Genomic DNA, 20,983 nt, shown 5'->3' on the forward strand with positions numbered 1-20,983 from the left:
ATTGATTTAATTACTTTTAAATCATGTTTTTGACAGTAAACAGTCAAATTAGCAAGTATGAAAAAGTTCTGATGGAAATCAATTTTTGTCCCAGTAATTTTCTTCATATAAACTGTAAAAAATTGATAATTAGCCATCATAATATCTGCCACTTTAAAACTTGCATATTTTGATGATAGCTTAAGACTATCTAGCAAGCTTATTCTGAAGAAAAAGAGATGTTTATATAGTGATACAGCACTGTCCTTCTCCTAAATACCTAAGGTAATATCTTCTAAAAACTGCATGTCTGCATGCAGGTATATCATCCTGTATCTTACTTAAAACTTGGAATTCTTCCCTTCTTTATCATCTGTCATTATGTATCATTTAGAACAATTTTGTTACTTAAATACATTAGTGCTAATAATATAGAAGACCCATAGGATGGTAATAGTTGGAGAAGAACATAAGCTAAATTATTATTCAATTTCTTCTTAACTTCTACTTCTTTGGTCTATAAATAATTCAATACTTGGAAGATTTTTAATGCTGATATTCTAGGTAGAAATTTTCTAAAGGAATAGTAAGGCTTGGCAGCTGTAAACATCCGATTTTTAAAATGCTGAAATACTCTCCTCCCCTTGCAATATGAAGTTACTGTTTATCTGTTTTCATTGGTTTTCTTCATAGAATGTTCTTAGAATACACTTGCTTTATTGCTGACATCTGTATCTTATTAAGACATTTATGCAGCCACAAATATATCATCATTACTGGTCATTAGAGAAATGTAAATCAAAACCACAATGAGATACCATTTCATGCCAGTTAGAATGGCGATCATTAAAAAGTCAGGAAATAACACATGCTGGAGAGGATGTGGAGAAATAGGCTTTTATACTGTTGGTGGGAGTGTAAATTAGTTCAACCATTGTGGAAGACAGTGGGGCAATTCCTCAAGGATCTAGAACCAGAAATATCATTTGATCCAGCAATCCCATTCCTGGGTATATACCCGAAAGGATTATAAATCATTCTACTATAAAGACACATGCACACTGATGTTTATTGCAGCACTGTTCACAATAGCAAAGACTTGGAACCAACCCAAATGCCCATCAATGATAGACTGGATAAAGAAAATGTGGCATATATACACCATGGAATACTATGCAGCCATACCAGTTCATGTCCTTTGCAGGGACATGGATGAAGCTGAAAACCATCAATCTCAGCCAACTAACACAGGAAGATAAAACCAAACACCACGTGTTCTCACTCATAAGTGAGAGTTGAACAATAAGAACCCATGGACACAGGGAGGGGAACATCACATACTGGGGCCTGTTATGGGGAGGGAGTCTAGGGGAGGGATAGCATTAGGAGAAATATCTAATATAGATGACAGGGGGAAGGATGCAGCAATCCACCATGGCACATGTATACCTATGTAAGAAACCTGCATGTTATGCACATGTATTCCAGAACTTAAAGTATAATAATAAAATACCTCAGAAATATTGTTGTTCTTCTCTGGTAAATCAGGTAAAAGCCTTTGGTTATCTGTACACATCACTGCAAAACTATAGGGTTTATACTCATAGGCACATGTTTTTTTTTTTTTTTTTTTTTTGTTTTTTTTTTTTTTTTTGCAATGTGCACATTGCAATCAAGTTCTCAAGCTAAAATAAAATAAAATACCTCAGAAATATTGTTCTTCCCATCTGGTAGGTCAGGTAAAAAGCCTTTGGTTATCTGTACACATCATTGCAAAACTCATATGCACGTGTTTTTTTGCAATGTGCACATTGCAATAAAGTTCTCAAACAAGCTAGATAATGCAAAATGACAGAGTAGACTGTTTTCTCAAAATGACTAGCACGGCACTATGTCAGCGTGTGTTTTGTCACCACTCATCCCTAGAGTAAATGCTAAAATGACTCATAAACCTTGTAAATACTCTCAGTGCTTGCGAGCATTCAAAATAATTTTCACACAGGTTGGAAAACATCATTTTATTCTTAAACAACTCAAGTCTGCAATCTCTCACTGTCCTGGATGGATCTGGTGCTGGTTACTGTCTTCATTCATGAAATATGACTTCATTCTTTCTCTGCTACTGACAATGAATCTCAATCATAATCTAGAGAAACGCTGTGATAATACATCTACAGTTTCTGGAGACAATTACTGCCTATCATGTCTGACTGTATGTACTTTCAGTATTTTTCTGAGAGTAACCATAATATAGAAAGCAATAATCCTTAGTAATCATAACCATAACTTTGCATAGAGACAAAAGAACTAAGCATTCATCTTCAATGTTTTCTACTTAAAATAACATTAGTTCTTATAAGCAAGGAGGATGTGCTGTGTGAAAAAACATGAGTTAGGGAACGAGCTTAAGAATTATCACTGCATTATGCTCATGAACTGTGTCTTTTAAAAATATGCCTGTATGCCCTCTTACTAATTTTTCTTTTTCATTTTAATTATACTTTAAGTTCTGGGGTACATGTGCAGAACATGCAGGTTCGTTACATAGGTATACACGTGCCATGGTGGTTTGCTGCATTCTTTCCCCCATCATCTATATTAGATATTTCTCCTAATGCTATCACTCCCCTAGCCCTCCGATCCCCCAACAGGCCCCAGTGTGTGATGTTCCCCTCCCTGTGTCCATGTGTTCTCATTGTTCAACACCCACTTATGAATGAGAACATGCAGTATTTGGTTTTCTTTTCTTGTGTCAGTTCATGTCCTTTGCAGGGACATGGATAGAGCTGGAAACCATCATTCTTAGCAAACTATTCACTAGTTTTTCTAACAGACTTATTTATATAAATCACTCCACGTAGCTTCTCTTAAATCTATTCTCCCTGCCTTTTGAGACCTCTGCTTGTGTTTTTCCTGGCATACTCCCATGTGTTTTAATCTGTCACTTTTAGATTGCTGGGGGTCCTCCCAAGCTGTGCCTTATAGCATGTCTTCAGCTTTGATTCCCGATTGTCAATAAAGGAGACCAGCTTTAATCTGAACATCAATATATTAAAAGATCACATTTGTTAGCAAGGAAATACCCTTCCAACCATCACTCTTCTGTATCACAAGAATACTTCTCACCTCTCTCCGAAGAATGCAGTGGACCATGACTATAACAAAGCCTTGCAATGAATCAAACACAGCAAAAAGTATTTGAAACAATATGGAGCGTTTATCTGTCATGGCCAGAACCGCAGACATCCACGTCAAAGCCAGAAGGGGTAACACCACGCAGGAGCTCCAAAGAGATGCCCTGTTGAGACCAAGAAAGCAACATTTCGTAGCTGTACATCACACCCCAGGCCAAAGCCAAACCCCCATTCAACAAAACATTTTTGTATGTGTTTCCAAGACCATTAACTTGGAAACCACAAAGCAGATGACTTTTGAGAGTTATTTTTTTTGTATTACACTATCCCACAATAGTTATAAAGGCAGTTGCCAATTATAAATATTTAAATATACTCTCTGCTCTTGTATTAGAAAACACAATTTTTTTCATCATAGCATTTTCTCACATGCATTGTAAAAGATTTGTAACAAGAAGATGTAAATGATTCGGACTAACATGGCGTTACTGGCGGTGGTGGCTGACAAAGCTGTTGTTGAAACTACTCCACACTTGGCACATTTGAGCGTCAAACCGCTATGAGGCTCACTCATCTGACTGCAAACAAACAGAACACCCACAAAAAGAACAAAATATTGAATTGTCACAAAAAAAGTTGCTACTGCAAGTTAGCTTTTAAATACGATTTCATGCAGAAAAGTATATTTATCAAAAATGAATGCCCTAGGTTGTTGTAAAAATGCATTTATACTACAAATTATCTTTGTAACATTTACCTTTTAACATGGGCCTTTGCTGCATGCAAAACATGTCCATCATCACACCATAAATGGCCCTTGTGTCTATTGATCAAAGTTGCTCAATACACTGAGTTAAACATAAGCATGTGCTTCTGTAGACACACAGTGAAAACCCTTTATTCAGACCCTTAATAATCAAACATGTGGGGACTCCAAGCTCTGAGGATGTTCATTGTTAATTGCAGAAGGCACATATATCTGTGGAAACCTTCTGAAATGTAAATAATTATCTCAGAAGTCCAACATAGTAAGAAATGGATTTTAGGAGTCTTCAATTATTTGGTGAAGATGTAGTTTTCTTCTCAACAGATACTATATTCTTATAATATCAATGTATTGTCTATATTTTAGGATGATCTGAATATAGAGGCTAATAAAATTTGATGAAATATTAGTTGATAATTAAAGAGTGATAGCTTTCTGCTTTAGTAGAACACATTTAACATAATTGTTCAAAATATTATTTCTGAACATTTGTCATAGACTCCAACCTCCTAGCATTTAAATGGATATTCTCTTCTAGAGGATTTTGTAAGCAAATTCAGATTCAAACAAACAATTCTTACTCCATTTAGTACATTATAGAAGCAAAGTCACATTAAATGAGAAAACTTTATACACATTTTGCTTTAGAAAAGGGTACCTTGAAAATTACAGATTTATTGGAACCTTTTAGGAAAAACCAAAGAGAAATTACTTGAATTAAAAATTCCAAATGCGTTGGAATAATACTCTGCGGTGTGCATACTCCATTCCTACATGGTGTTGATGTCTAAAATGATTACTTTGTAGGTTTTCTTAAAGAATCTTATAATGGAGTTGCATTACTAGGTGCATAAGAAAAGTGGCAGAAGAGAGAAAGGTGTAAGATGCTCATAACTTAGAATCTCTGGTTTATTTTAAATAAGTGTACTCATTTGTAAATAGTGCTGATATGAGATAATAAATGTGAAAGTTATTAAGTAAGTAGATTGATCAGCAGATCCTGTGAGAAAAATCAGAGCTTTCGGAGATGGGTGTGGGGGTGGGGAATATAACACTAAATCCTTCACTTTACTGATCCAGCCCAGGGCATGTGTACTAGCCAAATGTGTCCACACTTTTCAAAATAATAGGTAGCCCTTAGTCTATCCAGTTTAGTTTAGGAATGCCTCAGTAGACATGCTGATGTGTACATCCCAAAGGAGTACATAGGCTAGAATTCTCCGCAGTGGCTGCACATCAGCTATCTATCTGACCCCAACCACAAAGACTCTAATTTGATAGGGCTGAGGCATCTACCTTTTTTAAAACTCCATAAATTATCTTGATGAACAAACAGGAACAAGTACTAACTACTGCTCTAACTAAACATCTGAATTTCTTTAATCTTGTTAAATCCGATCAGATTAATATGAAAAAGGCATGGGTTAGTTATATATTGTCTCCTTTATCACAGAAGATAGGCTGTATGGTGTTTATGATGGAGCTGTCTTTTCTTAATCTAAGAATATGTTGCCTCTAGGCTCTAAAACAAGATTGAAAGCCCAATATTACCAAAAAGTAATTTTAAGTACATGGTGTAAGTATTTTAGTCCTGAAAAGTGTGATTTAATCTAAGTATGGGCCTGTCTGAAAATAAATTTTAAGCCATTATTTTAAATGCTTATTTGTCTTTAGTTAAGATTCATTTGAGGACAACTAAAAGATCTATGCCTATTTCCCTTAGTCAGCGCTAACTGTTGAATACGATGCTTGATGTTAACTGGTTGGACACCTTTGGCATTCTGTTACTGGATGTGCATGAAGTAGAATAAAGATCAGTTACCTAGAGACATGTAATGCTTTTTCCTAGTTTATGTGACCACTAGAGAAATTAATATAATATGAAGAACACATAGTCTAGATGCTAAATTGAATTGCTGCATTGATAAATAAGATCTTGTTCCTTTATTGTAGAAGAAATATGCATTTATATAATTATAAGTTCAAACAGTAAAAAAACGAGTTGTCCATACATTTAAATTTAACCCATATGTCCACCAGGGCACCAGGAGAGGATCACATTATAGAACCAAAGTTAAATTAAACAGAAAAACTTTACACACATTACTCTTCAGATACATAGTTCTGTCTACTCCAGTTATTACTGTGGATCTTCAGATACATAGTTCTGTCTACTCCAGTTATTACCGTGGATCTTAAAATCTACAGGTTCTAGTTCCTGTTGCCACGTAATTTTCCCCTTTTTTTTTTTTTAAAGAAAAAAAAGTCTGACTAATTTATTGTTAATAACATAAAATATTCCCTGGAAAGGAAATGTACCAGCCGCCCTTTAAAAAAATCACATGAAATTTGTAAAGAGTACTAGTGTAAGTCAGTTTCCTTAGCTTCAGGTAGATAAGACAAAGAAGTTTAAGACAGTAAATAAGAAAGTTCCACTGCAGAAAAATAGAGAATCATAAATTTTCTGCTTAAGATGTTCTAAAATATATACATGCGACTTTTATCCTGATTTTATTCTTCTAATTATCATTTTATATAAGATGTGTTGGTATTTGCAATAACTTCCTTCTTGGTAAACTAATGTGTACTAGGTTTAAAACCTGAGTATGAAATAATCTGTCCAACAAACCCTGTGACACAAGTTTATGTTGTACTCCTGAACTTAAAATAGAAGTTAAAAAAAAAAGAATTTCTGTAGAAAAAAATATTAATATAGTTTCAGTCTTATAAAACTTAATACAATAGTTTAACAAGTTTTACAAATATTTATTGAGCACAAACTATATGCTTGGCTGTTTTTAACAACTGATTATAAAAAGAAGAAAGGGATCAAAGAAACAAAAAATGGGAGAAGGAACATCTTAGTACAATATTTGATTTTAAATAACCTAGGATGCTTGATATATATGTATATTCAAATAAGCTGCAATATTTTTACAAATAGGAAGGTGAGTTGTCAAGTCGACCAAGTTATCTTTTTGCTTAATCTTTCTTTAGTTAATTTTGATTATTAATTCTTCACTGGGGACTGTTCTTCACTGTCCTCACAACTTCTCTGTGAACTAAATTTATTCAAACCTTCCAAAAATTTCCTTCAGTCACGGTTTGGAATGGAGTACAAATTTTAATCTATATTTTCCTTGAGCTAAAATAGTACTTTATATTAGAAATATATTTTGAAAACCTAAAGAAATTAATTTGTTACTAGTTCTTTTTTGCTCTGGACAGTAACCAACATTCTGTTTTTATAACATAAATTAACATTCCTGCTTCTCTAGCAGTGGCCTTTGAACCAGAAAAACACTGACTCAGTTTTGCCAATGAAACATATGTAACTTCTTCTAAGAATATGCTTAGAATAAGAGGTTTTAAAATTAGAATTTACTTGTTAATATGTAGATTGAAATGGAAAATTTCTAAATTCATGATTGACACTTTTGCCATTTCTTCTAAACCTATATGATCTCTCATAAACAGCTATACAGTAAACTGGGCTTTATACATAAAATAAGTAAGAAAAAATACTGACAATGAAAGTAATAAATTCTCAGCATCATATTCATTTAGATGATATCATCTCTTTTTTTGACCTTCATGTCATGGATGGGGGGATCATAGGCTCTTGGTTGACAGTTAGAGACCTGTGAAAACAATCTAATCTGTTCAGGTTGGCTCCTCATAAGAGCAGCCATTGTTGAGTGATTGCTTGCTATGTGCTAAATACTGTAATGTGTGCTTTATATACATTATATTTTCATATACTCTATGAGGCAGGAGTTATTTTTCCCATTTAGCAGTTGAGGAGACTGAGTTGCAAAAAGTAACATGCCCAAAGGCACATAGACAAAGTAGTAAATTGCAGAGCTGAATATAAAGCCTGGCTTTGTTTGACCTCAAAGTATTATATTAACCACTAAAGGGTCCCATTCTGTTGTTGATGTTGTTTAAATTATATAACTTTATACTACTAGCAGCAGAACTGAGTTTCTATCCCAGTACTCAGTCTGATCAGTATATTCTTACATGATTAATTTGGACAGAAACGTCCAGATTTTTTTTATGCCACATGTCGTGGGAATTGGAGTAAGTAAGATTACTTACTCTTACTTACTCCAATTAAGATTACTTAATCTTACTTACTCCAATTCCCACGACATGTGGCATAATAACAGGAGTAATTGTGTGAAAATTTTGTGTTTAAAGTATCTAGAAAGCTGTGTCTGTACAATGTTCAAGTCTGCATATTTAAGGATGTTATAGAATATCATTTGTAGTGAAAAAAATCTCTAAATTAGAGAATGATCTTCCCTCAGGAAGAAACTTCAGTGATTTTTAATTACACTATTGTATTTCTAATGTTTGATATAAATGATATCAAATTTTTATGTTGAAACCATTAAATTTAGTCTTTTGCTAGGGAAAAGAAATACATTATCTTATATTAATCATTACATAGGTTATGAAAACACAATGGACTTCAAATTTTCACAAGTGATCAATTACTATGACTATTAAGTAATATCATAAATTATGGAAGAAAATATGATACGGGTAAGTTTTGAATGAGGGTACAGTTCAATGGAAAGGAGAAAGTTGTAAACTTTTTATAAGGAAAGACAAAGAAAAAAATCAAAGGCATTAACAATTCATTCTAGTGTCAACAAATTTATATGATAAAGAATAATATAATCTTAAAAAGCTACTATCTATATATGAGATATCATTGTCATTAGATAGGTATAATATATAATAAGCTATCAGATATTTATAAAATTTAGAAAAGCATCTCCCTTAATATTGCTATTATATAAGAGGTTAAAGTATGAAAATTATGAATAACTTTTTAGCCAGTTAGACTAAAAATGTCATAAGGAATGAAAATATAAGACAAAAATAGTGCTTGATAAGGGGAGAAGATTTTTTCCTGATATATACAATTAGTCAAAGAAAATATAGTATTTTTCCCTGTTTAGGTTTGCTGATTCTATTCTGTCACATACCAACACTGTGTTCAATTTACCTCCTGATCTTTATGATCAAAACCAGGAAGGATTTGGAAACCCTTACCTAATGACAACTGTTGTAAGTCTAGCCATAACATTTAATGTTCCTTTCTGACAAGCAGGTAATATGCACAATTAAACTCCAATTTTCTTAATGGTATGTCATAGTATTTTTAGCTTTTTGGTCATATTAATTAAAAATAGCACACTGGAAACTTTTATATGGCAGAATCTACTGGACACACTAGTACATCAATAACAATATTCAACACACAGTCAAACGTAGTCAGTGATGGTCTGAAATTGGAGTATGGGATTCACTGGTAAATAACCTTCAAAATCTACCAATTGCAGCTTACCCGGCTCTGTGTTTGAGCTTTTTATCTAGGATTCCATCTCTGGAAACAAGTTTATTAAATACCAAAATGCCAATCACCATGTTGACCTGTCAAACAGAAACAAAGTTGACCTTTCAATGATAGTGAAGGGAATCAGGTCCCTGTTTGTCCTGAAAATCCTGTTTTATCAATTTATAGCCACCGTATCAGTAGTAGTGGTATGAAGCACTTCTCAAACATTTTATAAGTGCACAGAGGCATACGGAACGATTTAACAGTGGTGTGCTACTTTAAAGTTGTAAAGTACATTAAGTTCATTTAATTTCCATGCTTTGCAGTTAACACTGGGGAAATTAACCTTCAATTGCCTGACTTTTAAATGGTACCATACTATGACAATCTGGCATTCTTTTGTCTGAGTCAACCCTGCATAAAATTATTTGGCTAAATGAATATTACCCTATGCCCGAGAGCTAGAAGATTCTGAATCTTAGAGTATGAGGCTAGGGGGAGCCCTAGCAGCAAAAGGTGCTGATGATTTGTCATTATTCCCAGCATGGAGGACAGAATGCCTAAACTTCTCATGCTGTGTGGTCATTCTTTTCTCTGGAAAGGAAGCATTTTGATGTACCATGGTCTTCGAAGCAGAAAGGAAAGCCTATTCAATTCACCGGAATCTTTTATGCAATGGACACTAGTGCCAATTCTTAAAATATGCTCTAGTGTACAGTTTTATCATTTTCTAAGACTTTCTTACCGTCACTTAAAAGGTCTTTTGCATAATAAATGAAAGAAATCGTAGTTTTCCTTTTTCATATAAAACTGTAAAAAGCTGCATAGATGTGTCTATTTGTAGCACCTTATGATGAGCCCCCACATTTCTCTCATCTACCAACACTTTCTGATCAAGGAATCCAGTCCAATGAGTAAGCCAAGATAATAATGAAAAATATTTTCTTCTTTTTGCCTTTCTTGCCTCTTTTCAATCTTGGTGTAACCCTGCCCTGCTGCCAATGGAGATGGTAATATAAAGCTAAAATGTGTTCAATTGCTGATGTAAGGAAGATGCAAAACATACCTATTAAGTGGGGACTTAGGAGGAGTCATTCTTCATAGTTTCCTGACAAGATACCATTTAATCAAGAGAACACCTATTCATGTCTGTACCTATCATTATTTAAGCTCAGAGAAAAAGTATATTCTATGGATTCTATTAATCCACAACTTAATCATAAGGGAATTTATCACCCCACAAAAGACCATACTTCAGTGTTTCAATTATATACATAGTTTGTTTCTTCATTTTAGTGTTATATGAGTATTAACCTAGAAGCTTAGGGAAATAATTCAGTTGATTAAATAAAAATTCAGCACAGTAGACAAAACAGTATCTAATAGTTTTGATTTCCCTGTGCGCTAAGATTCATGCCTTGATTTTATTTTTCTTGTGAATCATAGACAGTTTCTGCTCCCTGTGACAGCTTATCGGAGGGAGAACAAACTTAAAGGAAGAAAAAAGTCACATATCAGAGTTAGTAATGTCACTAGCTTCCAATTTTTTGAATGAATCATTCAAGAAACAAAATATTAACTTTCCAATTAGAAATATAATTGCACAGAAATAAGAACATTTGTATTTAATTTAGACTATGTCTTTCCTCCCTTTTCTTTAAAGAGTTACTGGGCAAGAAAGACTTGTAATCAATAAATCCAAAAGGAGAAAGAGAAAGGCAAATTGGAAGGAAATATTATGCATTACCATAGTTTAAAGTTTTAAACAATTATCTTGTGGTTTCAAAAGAGAAAATCCTTATATAACATATGGAAGTGAGTCTTAAATAGGGGCGATTTTGACCCCCAGGGACCACTGGGAAAATGTCTGAAGACGTTTTTGAGTGTTATGACTAGAGGGTACTACTTTGTATGTAGTAGGTAGAGAAGAGGGATGCTGCTGAACCTGCTGGCACAGACAAGACAGCCTCTGCAACAAACAAACATATGCTCCAAAATGTCAGTATCATTGAGGTTGAGAATACATTTCTTTTAGATCTTTGATAGGGGCAGCCTTGAAGAGATTTCCTATTAATAACCCTATGGATATTACAGAATAAAGGTGAAATTATGGTAAATAATGAGATTCTATGTATTAAAGAGGAAGAATTCATTAAAACTTACTCAAATTTCTTCACAAATCTGAAATTACTGTAAGAGAAATATCACACTCCCAGTTTAATATTCTTCAGTATTCAAAATAAGAATATTTTAGAATCATAAAAGACTCAATAACAATTGATAATCAGAGTAATAGACCATTGAACTTTAAATTTAATTTTTACACAAGAACTACATTATCAAAACTGCCACTCTAATTGAACTGAAGTAGTCTTTTTTTGCTAAGAAAACAAAATAAGTTGATTTTGATGTTTACCAGGACAACAGCGGCTGCAGGTCCCACAAAAGCATAGAGTAGTCCTCCTTCAAGAGAGAGCCAGCAGCTGAAAATCACATCAGATAAGAACTAACAAAAATTAGTGACGAGTATTAGACCACTGAAATATGATACAAACAACTTAGATTATACATTTAGCCTTGGGATTTTGGCACATGTTAAAGGTTTGTAATAAAAAAAAAATACATAAAAGATGTAGAAAAAACTAGAATTAGATAATTTCTTAAGAACTACTATATATGTCTAACTGAAAACAAAGTTTTATTATAAGGTCTTACTTTCAGGCAGTTGATACATTTTGGACAAATTACTCTTGCAGTGAGATTTCTATATTTACTCTCATTACAGAGGTGAGTATTATTTAAATTTTATAAAATGCTGCTTTATATCCTTTATGGAGTTTTTCAAATGTACTTTAAAGCAAGAACAGTGTGCTTTTTAGAGTGTTACACGTGCCATTTACCTGCTTTTCCTCGAGGCCATTGAAACACTGGGAGAAATTGGTTTAAAAGCCATCATTGCAAGGAATGGATAAGCCACATTTGCATGCTATTTTCCTTCTAATTTTACTTTTTCACCAAAATACTAAGAAAGTTCCCTAAGGATAAGCTTTTGAATATAAATAAGTGCAGCTGTGTTTGTTTCAATGACTAAATTCACCAGGAGATGTAGGTTTGCATTGATAGAGACATGGTAATCCATTTGGGGAGAAACAGTATTTCACAGCAGAGGGAAATGCAGAGGGAATGGGGCTGGCACTGGAGGCTTTGCAGGGTGGCACATCTGCCCATGCAGACTCCAGGAAAGTGAAAATGAAGGACGTATGAGGGGCTGCTAATGCAAAGAGTCATTTCCACTATTTCAAGCACTTGTTTTTTGACATTTGACCCTTTCCTATTTCTTCTCAGTCCACAGAATCAACATGCTGCCTTCAAAAGTAACAGCAATAAATGGTAGCTGTTCTATATCTGTTCTAACGATAAACTGCTCTATATTATAATGTTGGTTACATGACTTATGTATTTCTCAAAACTCACAGAACTGTATATATAAGAGTGGATGCTACTCTATGTAAATTATATATTAAACATATTTACCTAATTATATATGCACACACAAATACTATATCAACATATATATATACACACACAAATATGTGTATGCATATTCAAATTCTGCATTTGGTTATTGCTCCTTGACATAACAGCAGAAAGATAAAGATGTACTTTTCTACTTTGAGGTGGATAATTTAATATATATTTTTAAAAAATATACCTGGAGAAAAAAACCTTAATCTAACAGAACACTTTAGATTTCATCTCTAAGACTGCCAGTAATCTTTAAACTGAGATTTAGTATATCTTTCAATATATACTAACAGAGATTGGGTATATCTTTTATTTTTTCCCTAGGGGTTTATACTGTTATAAAACTTGACAGTTATAAAATAAATGTATTGCTTATTGTATTGGACTTTAATTATGAACTCTTTGAAAGCAGGAGCCATAATATATATAATCTTATTCCCATATTCCCAATGTAGTGACTTTCCAAAAATAGATTTATAACAAGTTATGCTATTGTAAAAAGTAATAACTTAAAGTGATAGTGCTGTAGTATCAGAATTTTAAATAATAATATAGATTTCATTAAAAATGCTCCGATGAGAGCTGTTTAAATGTTGCAGAAGTTTCTTTAGAATAAATTGAAAACATATCTCTCAGTATGTTCACAATTTGTATGAACCTACCAGAGAGCCTACTTAGCAGTGATTCCTACCTCAAACCCAAGACAATTAAACAGAACATCATGCTTTAAAATACATGCTTTCAATAAGATGCACATCTCTTTCTCCACTTTTTAATTGCCTCCTCAACTTGGAAGTAGATAAAATAAAACATGAAAGTGCATTGTTTAGATTTAAAATGTTACACTTTACTACAAATTCTCTCATAGAATTTATCAGCACTACAGCTATAAACTGAGCTGATATCATATACCTTTTTCTCCCTTTTAATTTCTTCCATAGTCCAAGTATTTTCCAATGTGAAATCTATTGGTTCCCTTGATCTATAACTTTTAGTATACATTACCCTAACATAGCAACAAAACTTGAACTAACATGATGAAACTTGGTAAATAACAATATACATTATCATTAATGGAATTAGAAGCTCATAGCAGAATCGCATTCTAAAAAGTAAAGATGTCAGACTTATTTGAGATAGAGCATGCACAATAGATGTTGAAATATTTTAAAAGGCAAATACATTTGTCTTATTAAGAAATGGGAAATTAAAACAAAGATTCTGAACAGTGCCACATTTATTTCTTAACCTTTGTGCATTAAGCTACCTTGTTTTATTCCTTATGAATGCATTTTAATGATTCCATGATAAAATGCAAGCCATCAGCAGTGCCAACCAAGACTCTGATGATTTGTTAAATCATAAACATGATTTATCACTGTGGATGGACTTACTAGTGATCAGTGCCATATCCTTTTGTTCTGGTGAAGCCTACTGATGTGGCCACTACTAATGCCGGTAAACCTGCAGGAAGAGCAATGTTACACGTTCATATTCAGTTATAATCACTATGCATAATGGCTCAAGAAAAGTCAGAACAAACTCCAGATTATTGAATCAGAGCAACTATCTTTGGATAGTTCACAAGGTACGTTTCTATTACAAAATTTCTTTCAAGTTGAAAAATATGAGAAAGGTACCTGAGCTTTTAACTTACTGCACTTCTCTGATGTTGCTAGGTTACCACCACATTTGACATGGGTTTAAGTGGAAGTAATAGCAGAGATTTAGTACATCTTTTAAGTTATTTTTTCCCTAGGGGTTTACACTGTTACAAAGGAAATTTATAGTTATAAAATCAGAATGGTAAAAACTGGATGTTCTGGTGTGATGTAATATCAGAGAAGTGGAACATTCCATTGGCCACATATTGATCCACATCAAGCTGTACTTATAATAAGATGGAAAAAAATAAATCTCATCAGTTAACACTTTCTTTAAAATTTGCTTATAATAACAAGAATGTAGAAATACGAAATTCAATTACCAACATACTTGCACCGATTCTGAGCTAGCATCTTCTTTTAGTTTATGTGAATTACACTTACCTCATTAAAGTTCAATGGAAACTCCCTATGTTTTGGTAGATCTAATCTATGCTGTTTAAACTTTTTTTTTTTTTTTTTTTTTTTAAGTTTTGGTTATGCCTTCTTTTCAGGAAGATCATGTTTGCCTTTTCTGGCTGAAAAATCCATCATCTAATCATCTTTTTGTATCTCCTCTGCCCATCTTCTTTCTTACTGTAATTTCACATACTTCCTGCTATTCTCTTTCCTCTGTGAGCCTTCTCTAGTGACATCACATTCCTTCATGAGATTTAATGACAAGAACTATGGAAAACATTTCAGAGGGACACATCATAGTTTTAAACAAACATTGGTGAGTATCTATCTATCTATCTAGTGCAAATTATACATATATAGTACCCTCCTCATCCTTATCCTCGCTTTACTCCTCCCGTTTCTCCTTTTCTTCTTCCTCCTCCTCTTCTTCCTTCACACATGTCATTTGTTGACTTTTTCGATTGACTGGACTAAGTTCATTAGGGGAAAAAAACCCTCCAGGGTTATAACTGAAGAATTAATAGTATTTATTTCATATAATTTAGATTAAAATTTTTTCTAGATTATGCTGTATTTGTCCATAATGAAACACATATACCACTATTCTGCCAACCCATAAACTTTCTGATACTCTAGCACCATCAGTTTAGCTTTTTGCTACTTAGAGTAATTTGATATTAGCTGTAAATTTGGAGATTGTCTGTGAAGCCTCTCCTCATAATTTTTAGTAATAATTTTAAACAAAGTAGTGACCAATCCTGAAAATCACCACGTTTTATTCATCATCAAAAAATGTGTTCTTTTACCTGCAGTCTGTATTTCTTAGAATGGTACTAATTCATGGCAAAAATATCCCCTGATTGAAATACTACTTCAACATTAGAAGGCCTTTGTCATTAAATTTAGACAAACATTTGATGCAAGTCTAGGTAAAACAAAGTCTGCAACTTTTGTGTTTGTGTGAGGCTCTCACTCTGCCACACAGGTTGGAGTGCAGTGGTGTGATCTTGGCTCACTGCAACCTCCACTTGCCAGGCTCATGTGATCCTCCCACCTCAGCTCCCCAGTACCTGGGACTACAGGCATGTGCCACCATGCCTGGCTAATTGTTTGTTTGTATTTTTGGTAGAGATAGGGTTTTGTCATGTTGTCCAGACTAATCTCAAACTCCTGTGCTTAGGCAGTCCACCCACCTTGGCCTCTCAAAGTGCTAGGATTACAGACATGAGCTACCATGCCTGGCCTACTCTTCAACTTCTTATTAACTGCTTTTCCATTTGTCTGTGCATAAAGTCCTAATATATTAGTTAGACATAATAGACCTTGCTGAAACCTAATGAATAATATGTAAGTGTTCTTGATAATATTTTTCCAGTCTAAATTATTCTGGCATTGTTATAAGTACACTTATTTGTAATTTTCCAGTTTCCTTCTAGCATTCCATATGTCAGTCTTCTAATACAGTAGATATTATTGTATATTTGGGCCTTTTCTAAAAGCAGCTTCTTAAATTAACTAGGCTATCATTACAATTGGCCCTATAATATAGATCTTTCAGAGGTCCATGTCATGAGGCAATTTGAGAGAAACTTCTTAATAAACACAAGTAAAGAAACAATTCTCAGTCTGTCAGCAATTCTAGGTTTCTACTTTTGAGGACTACATCGACTAGCTGTGAGGTTTCATTAATTCTCTAAATGATTTTCTCCCTGTGAAATGAATAGCTGTATTCTTTGTTTTGAGATTTCTTGGAATGAAATGCTCTAAGTTTCCTGGTGGGAGTACATACATTCAGTTCTGAAAATTTTAAGATATTTTGCACTTTCAGAAAATATTAACAGAGCACTGTTTTTCTGTGTGTAGGTATCTCAGGTCTCATCTCACACTCTCAGCGCTCTTGAGTGTTAACTGACTAGCTACATGAGCATTCAATACTTGCTTCCTTTTAAAGTTCCAAATGGCCAATGAATATTCAAAATTGACAAGCTCATGTATTTCCACTTCCATAGATGAAATTAACAAAAGTAGCCTGTGTCTAATCACTCTTGACTGCTTTGCAATATGTGTTCAAAGTCATTTAGAGAAGAGCACAAAAAGGTATATTAATATGCTTACCCCATCCAAGGCACAAAAAGCGTTTTCTTATAAGCCGTGTCCTAATTTTTCCAGTTACAGCCATATATGATTGCCACGCCTCAGTCAAAACCCAACAGAATGAAGCCAGGAAGAAAAAGTGCAAAAATGCAGTGGTGGTTGTGCAGATGCTCTGTGGAAACAAACAAAAGGACTCACACTGAACCTGGAAGAGGGAAAATCACATGTTCTGAAGAGGACTGTTAATCTTTGATTCATTGCTTTTATTTCAAATATCTACTTCTCCTCAGTGACAAGAGTATTTATAGAAATTATAAACCCTGTAGCCTTCATGCTCTATACAATATTTATAATGGAAAAAATATGTCTAATTCCATTTTTGGGCTTATTTTTTTTTGTGTGAAGAACCCTGAATGTAAATTTGAGCTCAAGGGAGATTAAAATTACTGTTTTACTTGAATTTTTAAAGTATAATTATGAAAATGCTCTTAATTATTTTGGCTACATTATTTTTCCCTTTTAACAGAAAAGGAAAAATTCCCTTTAACATCTTTCTTTGTTGTTTTATCTGTGTTGTTAAAATTGTATCTGCAAATGTAACAGACTTTCAAAAGAAAAAATTAGTTTGCTCTTATATTTGCATGATATTCAAAGTATAACAGCAAAGTACAATGAGGTTTGGCTAACAACACAGCTCAAATATAGCATATGTATTTTAAAGTAATTAACACAATGCTTCTATGGTATTACTTTGCAATGTGAGTCCTAATAAAATAATTTTGAAAAGCTAACCAAGACACTGGCAGTACACAGCTATGATTTTGTAGATATTTTTCTTCATGTAACTTAATCACCTTGAACGTGCTGATCCTTAGTTGTAACTCATTGGCAAAAAATCAGTAGCTTCATTTTGGTAAAGGTTGTTACTTACTTCACTGGTATAATTTCTTTATAAATCTTGTTGAAATGCAAGTCTTTATAAACCAGAACCAGTAACAGAACTAATTTGTTCCTTCGACAGTCATTCTCAATTTTACTGTTTTTAAAAATTGAAAATGGCAAAACAAAGGCAGCAGAACTAAAAAAAAACTGTAAAAAACCCACTACAAAGAAATGAAACTATAATCCATATCTTTTCATCTCTACCACCATCCACTGCTAATGCAGAATATCTTATTAGAATTTTTTGGCCCAAATTATTCATATTACTTGTTTATTTTGTTACATTTCACCAGATGTTAACTTACTTTTCCAGTTCTTCTTATGCTATAAAAAGAACTTTAGCATGTTTATCTCAGCAGGTTGTGTAAATGATGAGAGATAATGTTAAGAGGCTGAGGAGCACTGGCTAGGTATATAGCAAGTGTTCAACCAAATATGACTGTTATCATTAATATTTAGTACTTGTTTCTGCTTATAAAGATGATAAAATCATGGATTTCTTGAATACTTCCTCATACCTCTATCTAGTCTCAGGTATAATGCTGTAGCTTTAACCAATTGTAATTCCTCCTATTCTTGACACATTGAGACTTTTATTTTTTCCAATTTATGGGTTAAATATCTGCAGATTGTCTAGTTTGCTTATTTTTCATCTGTAGTAGCCAATCCCATGTGAATTCCAATGACAACTCTTCTACTTGCTATCCAAAGACTAGTTTACCTTTTTCAGTCACTTGTTACCCTTTCAGTTTCCTCTACCAGTTTGTTTCAACTCAATTGTATGTACTAGCAAAGCTAGGCCATCTCTGTTTTTAAACTATCAATAAAGAGTTATATCAAACTGTAAATAAATATGTTGAAATGTAAGACCCTAAGTGTTGGTGTACTGAAATTTTATAAGAAATAATGAAGTGTTCAATGTCTGAGTATAGAGATTTTAAAATTTTCTTTCTGCATATTGTGTTCGTTACTTTACTTTGCAACTCCCCGGTATCCACTTTAATTCTAATACAAATTGAAGCACATGCAATTTTGAGCCACTGACATTTCAATAATCATGTCTCTTTGAACAATAATACGGCCACAGATAATGGGGAAATGGATTTCTATTTCTATAAATAGGCCTTACTAAAGAAGTAAGGCCTATTTCTTCAGACAACAGTATTCTACAATAGCTGGATAAATATTTATTTATGCCTTAAGTTGCCCCAAGTACAGAGGTAAGCTATCTCAACTTAAGGAATATGTACATATGAACTAAAGAGGTTTAAGTCACAAAATTAACCATATACAAAAAGCATAGCAAAATCTATGATCTTGAAAAATAGAAAAAGGAGCTACACTTTGCATCATCATGTGAAGAATCAATATAAAATCAAACACTCAGCCAACAAGCATATGAAAAAATGCCCAACATCACTGACATTAAGAGAAATGCAAATCAAAACCATAGTGAGTGAGATACCATTTCATATCAATCAGAATGGCTATTAGCAAAAAGTCAAAAAATAGCAAATGCTGGTGAGGTTGTGGAGAAAAAGGAAAGTTTATGTACTGTTGGTGGGAATGTAAATTAGTTCCACCATTGTGGAAGACAGTGTGGCGATTCCTCAGAGACCTAAACACAGAAATATCATTTAACCCAGTAATCCCATTACTGGGCATCTACACAACAGCATATAAATTTTTCTATTATAAAGACACATTCAGGTATATGTTCATTGCAGCAGTATTAACAACAGCAAAGACATGGAATCAACCCAAATGCCCATCAATGATAGACTGTGTGAAGAAAATATGGTACATATTCAACATGGAATACTCTGCAGCCATAAAAATGAATGCAATCATGTCCTTTGCAGGAACATGGATGGAGCTGGAGGCCGTTATTCTCGCAAACTAATGCAGAACAGAAAACTAAATATTGCATGTTCTCACTTACAAGTGGGAGCTAAATGATGAGAACACATGGACACACAGAGGAGAACAACACACACTGGGGCCTATCAAAGGGTGAAGGGAGGAAGAAAAGAGAGGATCAGGAAAAATAACTAATGGGTACTAGGCTTGATACCTAAGTGGTGAAATAATCTGTACAACCAGACCCCATGACGCCCAATTACCTTTGTAACAAACATGGACATGTACCCCTGAACTTAAAAGAAAATCAAACAATCCATACAAGGAAACACTGATTTTTCTACTGATATATTATATCGGTTAAGTTGGAAATTGTCTTTACGATACAACTTTTATAAATAGAAATTTTCAAATGAGACTTTATTATTGTCCACAAATGACATCAGCTTTCATACAAGTGGATTTTCTAGTGTTCTGGGCTCAGGATTGTTGGATCTCTTCTCCTGCATAACCTAAATCCACATCAACAAGACCCTAGTGATCAATCATCCCTTAGATTCCCTCAGTACTAGGGTTTTTTCCACATACAAACCTCAACCTCAAATCCTGAATCTCCTTTTCAATAAAGACGTTCATATCTTGGCAACTGTTCATTATCACTCTCACCGGACTCACTGTTGTGACCTTTGGTCTTAGAGTTTTTCATTATTCATTCTCCATGTGTTGAATTCCATACAGCTAAGCCCTTGCAGTTCACCTTTCCAACTGTGAGACTCACTAGCGTCTCAAGTTCATCATGCAATTCTTCTGATTTGCCTGCCTTGCCAAACCCCCAAACTGGTCTTATCAGTGTCACAGGTGATGAATGTTATTGGCAAATATTTCAAAACTTGAAAATGAATTTAAGCTGCCAAGCTGAGCACTGTTGTACCTAACATTCTCATGTACATCCTTCACAACAAATTTCTAGACACAGTAGAAGAGATTTCTTAAAATAACTGGAAAAAATAAGAAGTGTAAACTGTGATGGACTAGAAACTATGAGAAATTCCTTAAAAAGAAAAGTATATAAAGAACAGATTGATGGTGGATACCACAGCCCAAAGCTAGGTATTGGGAGCAGGAAAGACATGAGAAGTAGAAAAGTCATGATGCATGGATGATACAGAAATTCTGACGTCTGTTTAAAAGTACTTCCAGAAGGCAGAAATCAGGAAATTGGGAGAAAGGTAGCATTTAAAGAAATATTACAGGAAATTTTCTCAAA

The 20,983-nt window shown here is 33.7% G+C and overlaps 1 protein-coding gene across 3 annotated transcripts in view; it reads right to left on the reverse strand.

The window, feature by feature from the left end:
- The window catches only part of ADGRB3 (adhesion G protein-coupled receptor B3), a 740,902-nt gene that overhangs the window by 50,332 nt on the left and 669,587 nt on the right, over positions 1-20,983 (reverse strand). For 2 of the 3 annotated variants that reach the window (XM_074398119.1, XM_074398121.1), the window contains 6 exons: positions 16,936-17,086; positions 14,152-14,221; positions 11,649-11,715; positions 9,242-9,327; positions 3,593-3,691; positions 3,106-3,277 (listed from right to left, as the gene is read on the reverse strand). In XM_074398119.1, the coding sequence (XP_074254220.1) occupies positions 3,106-3,277; positions 3,593-3,691; positions 9,242-9,327; positions 11,649-11,715; positions 14,152-14,221; positions 16,936-17,086 (645 nt within the window). The remainder of the gene's footprint in view (positions 1-3,105; positions 3,278-3,592; positions 3,692-9,241; positions 9,328-11,648; positions 11,716-14,151; positions 14,222-16,935; positions 17,087-20,983) is intronic. The other variant, XM_074398120.1, reaches the window with a different exon arrangement.

This window comes from Saimiri boliviensis, chromosome 4 (assembly GCF_048565385.1).
Source record: "Saimiri boliviensis isolate mSaiBol1 chromosome 4, mSaiBol1.pri, whole genome shotgun sequence".
In the NCBI taxonomy this organism is placed as follows: domain Eukaryota; kingdom Metazoa; phylum Chordata; class Mammalia; order Primates; family Cebidae; genus Saimiri; species Saimiri boliviensis.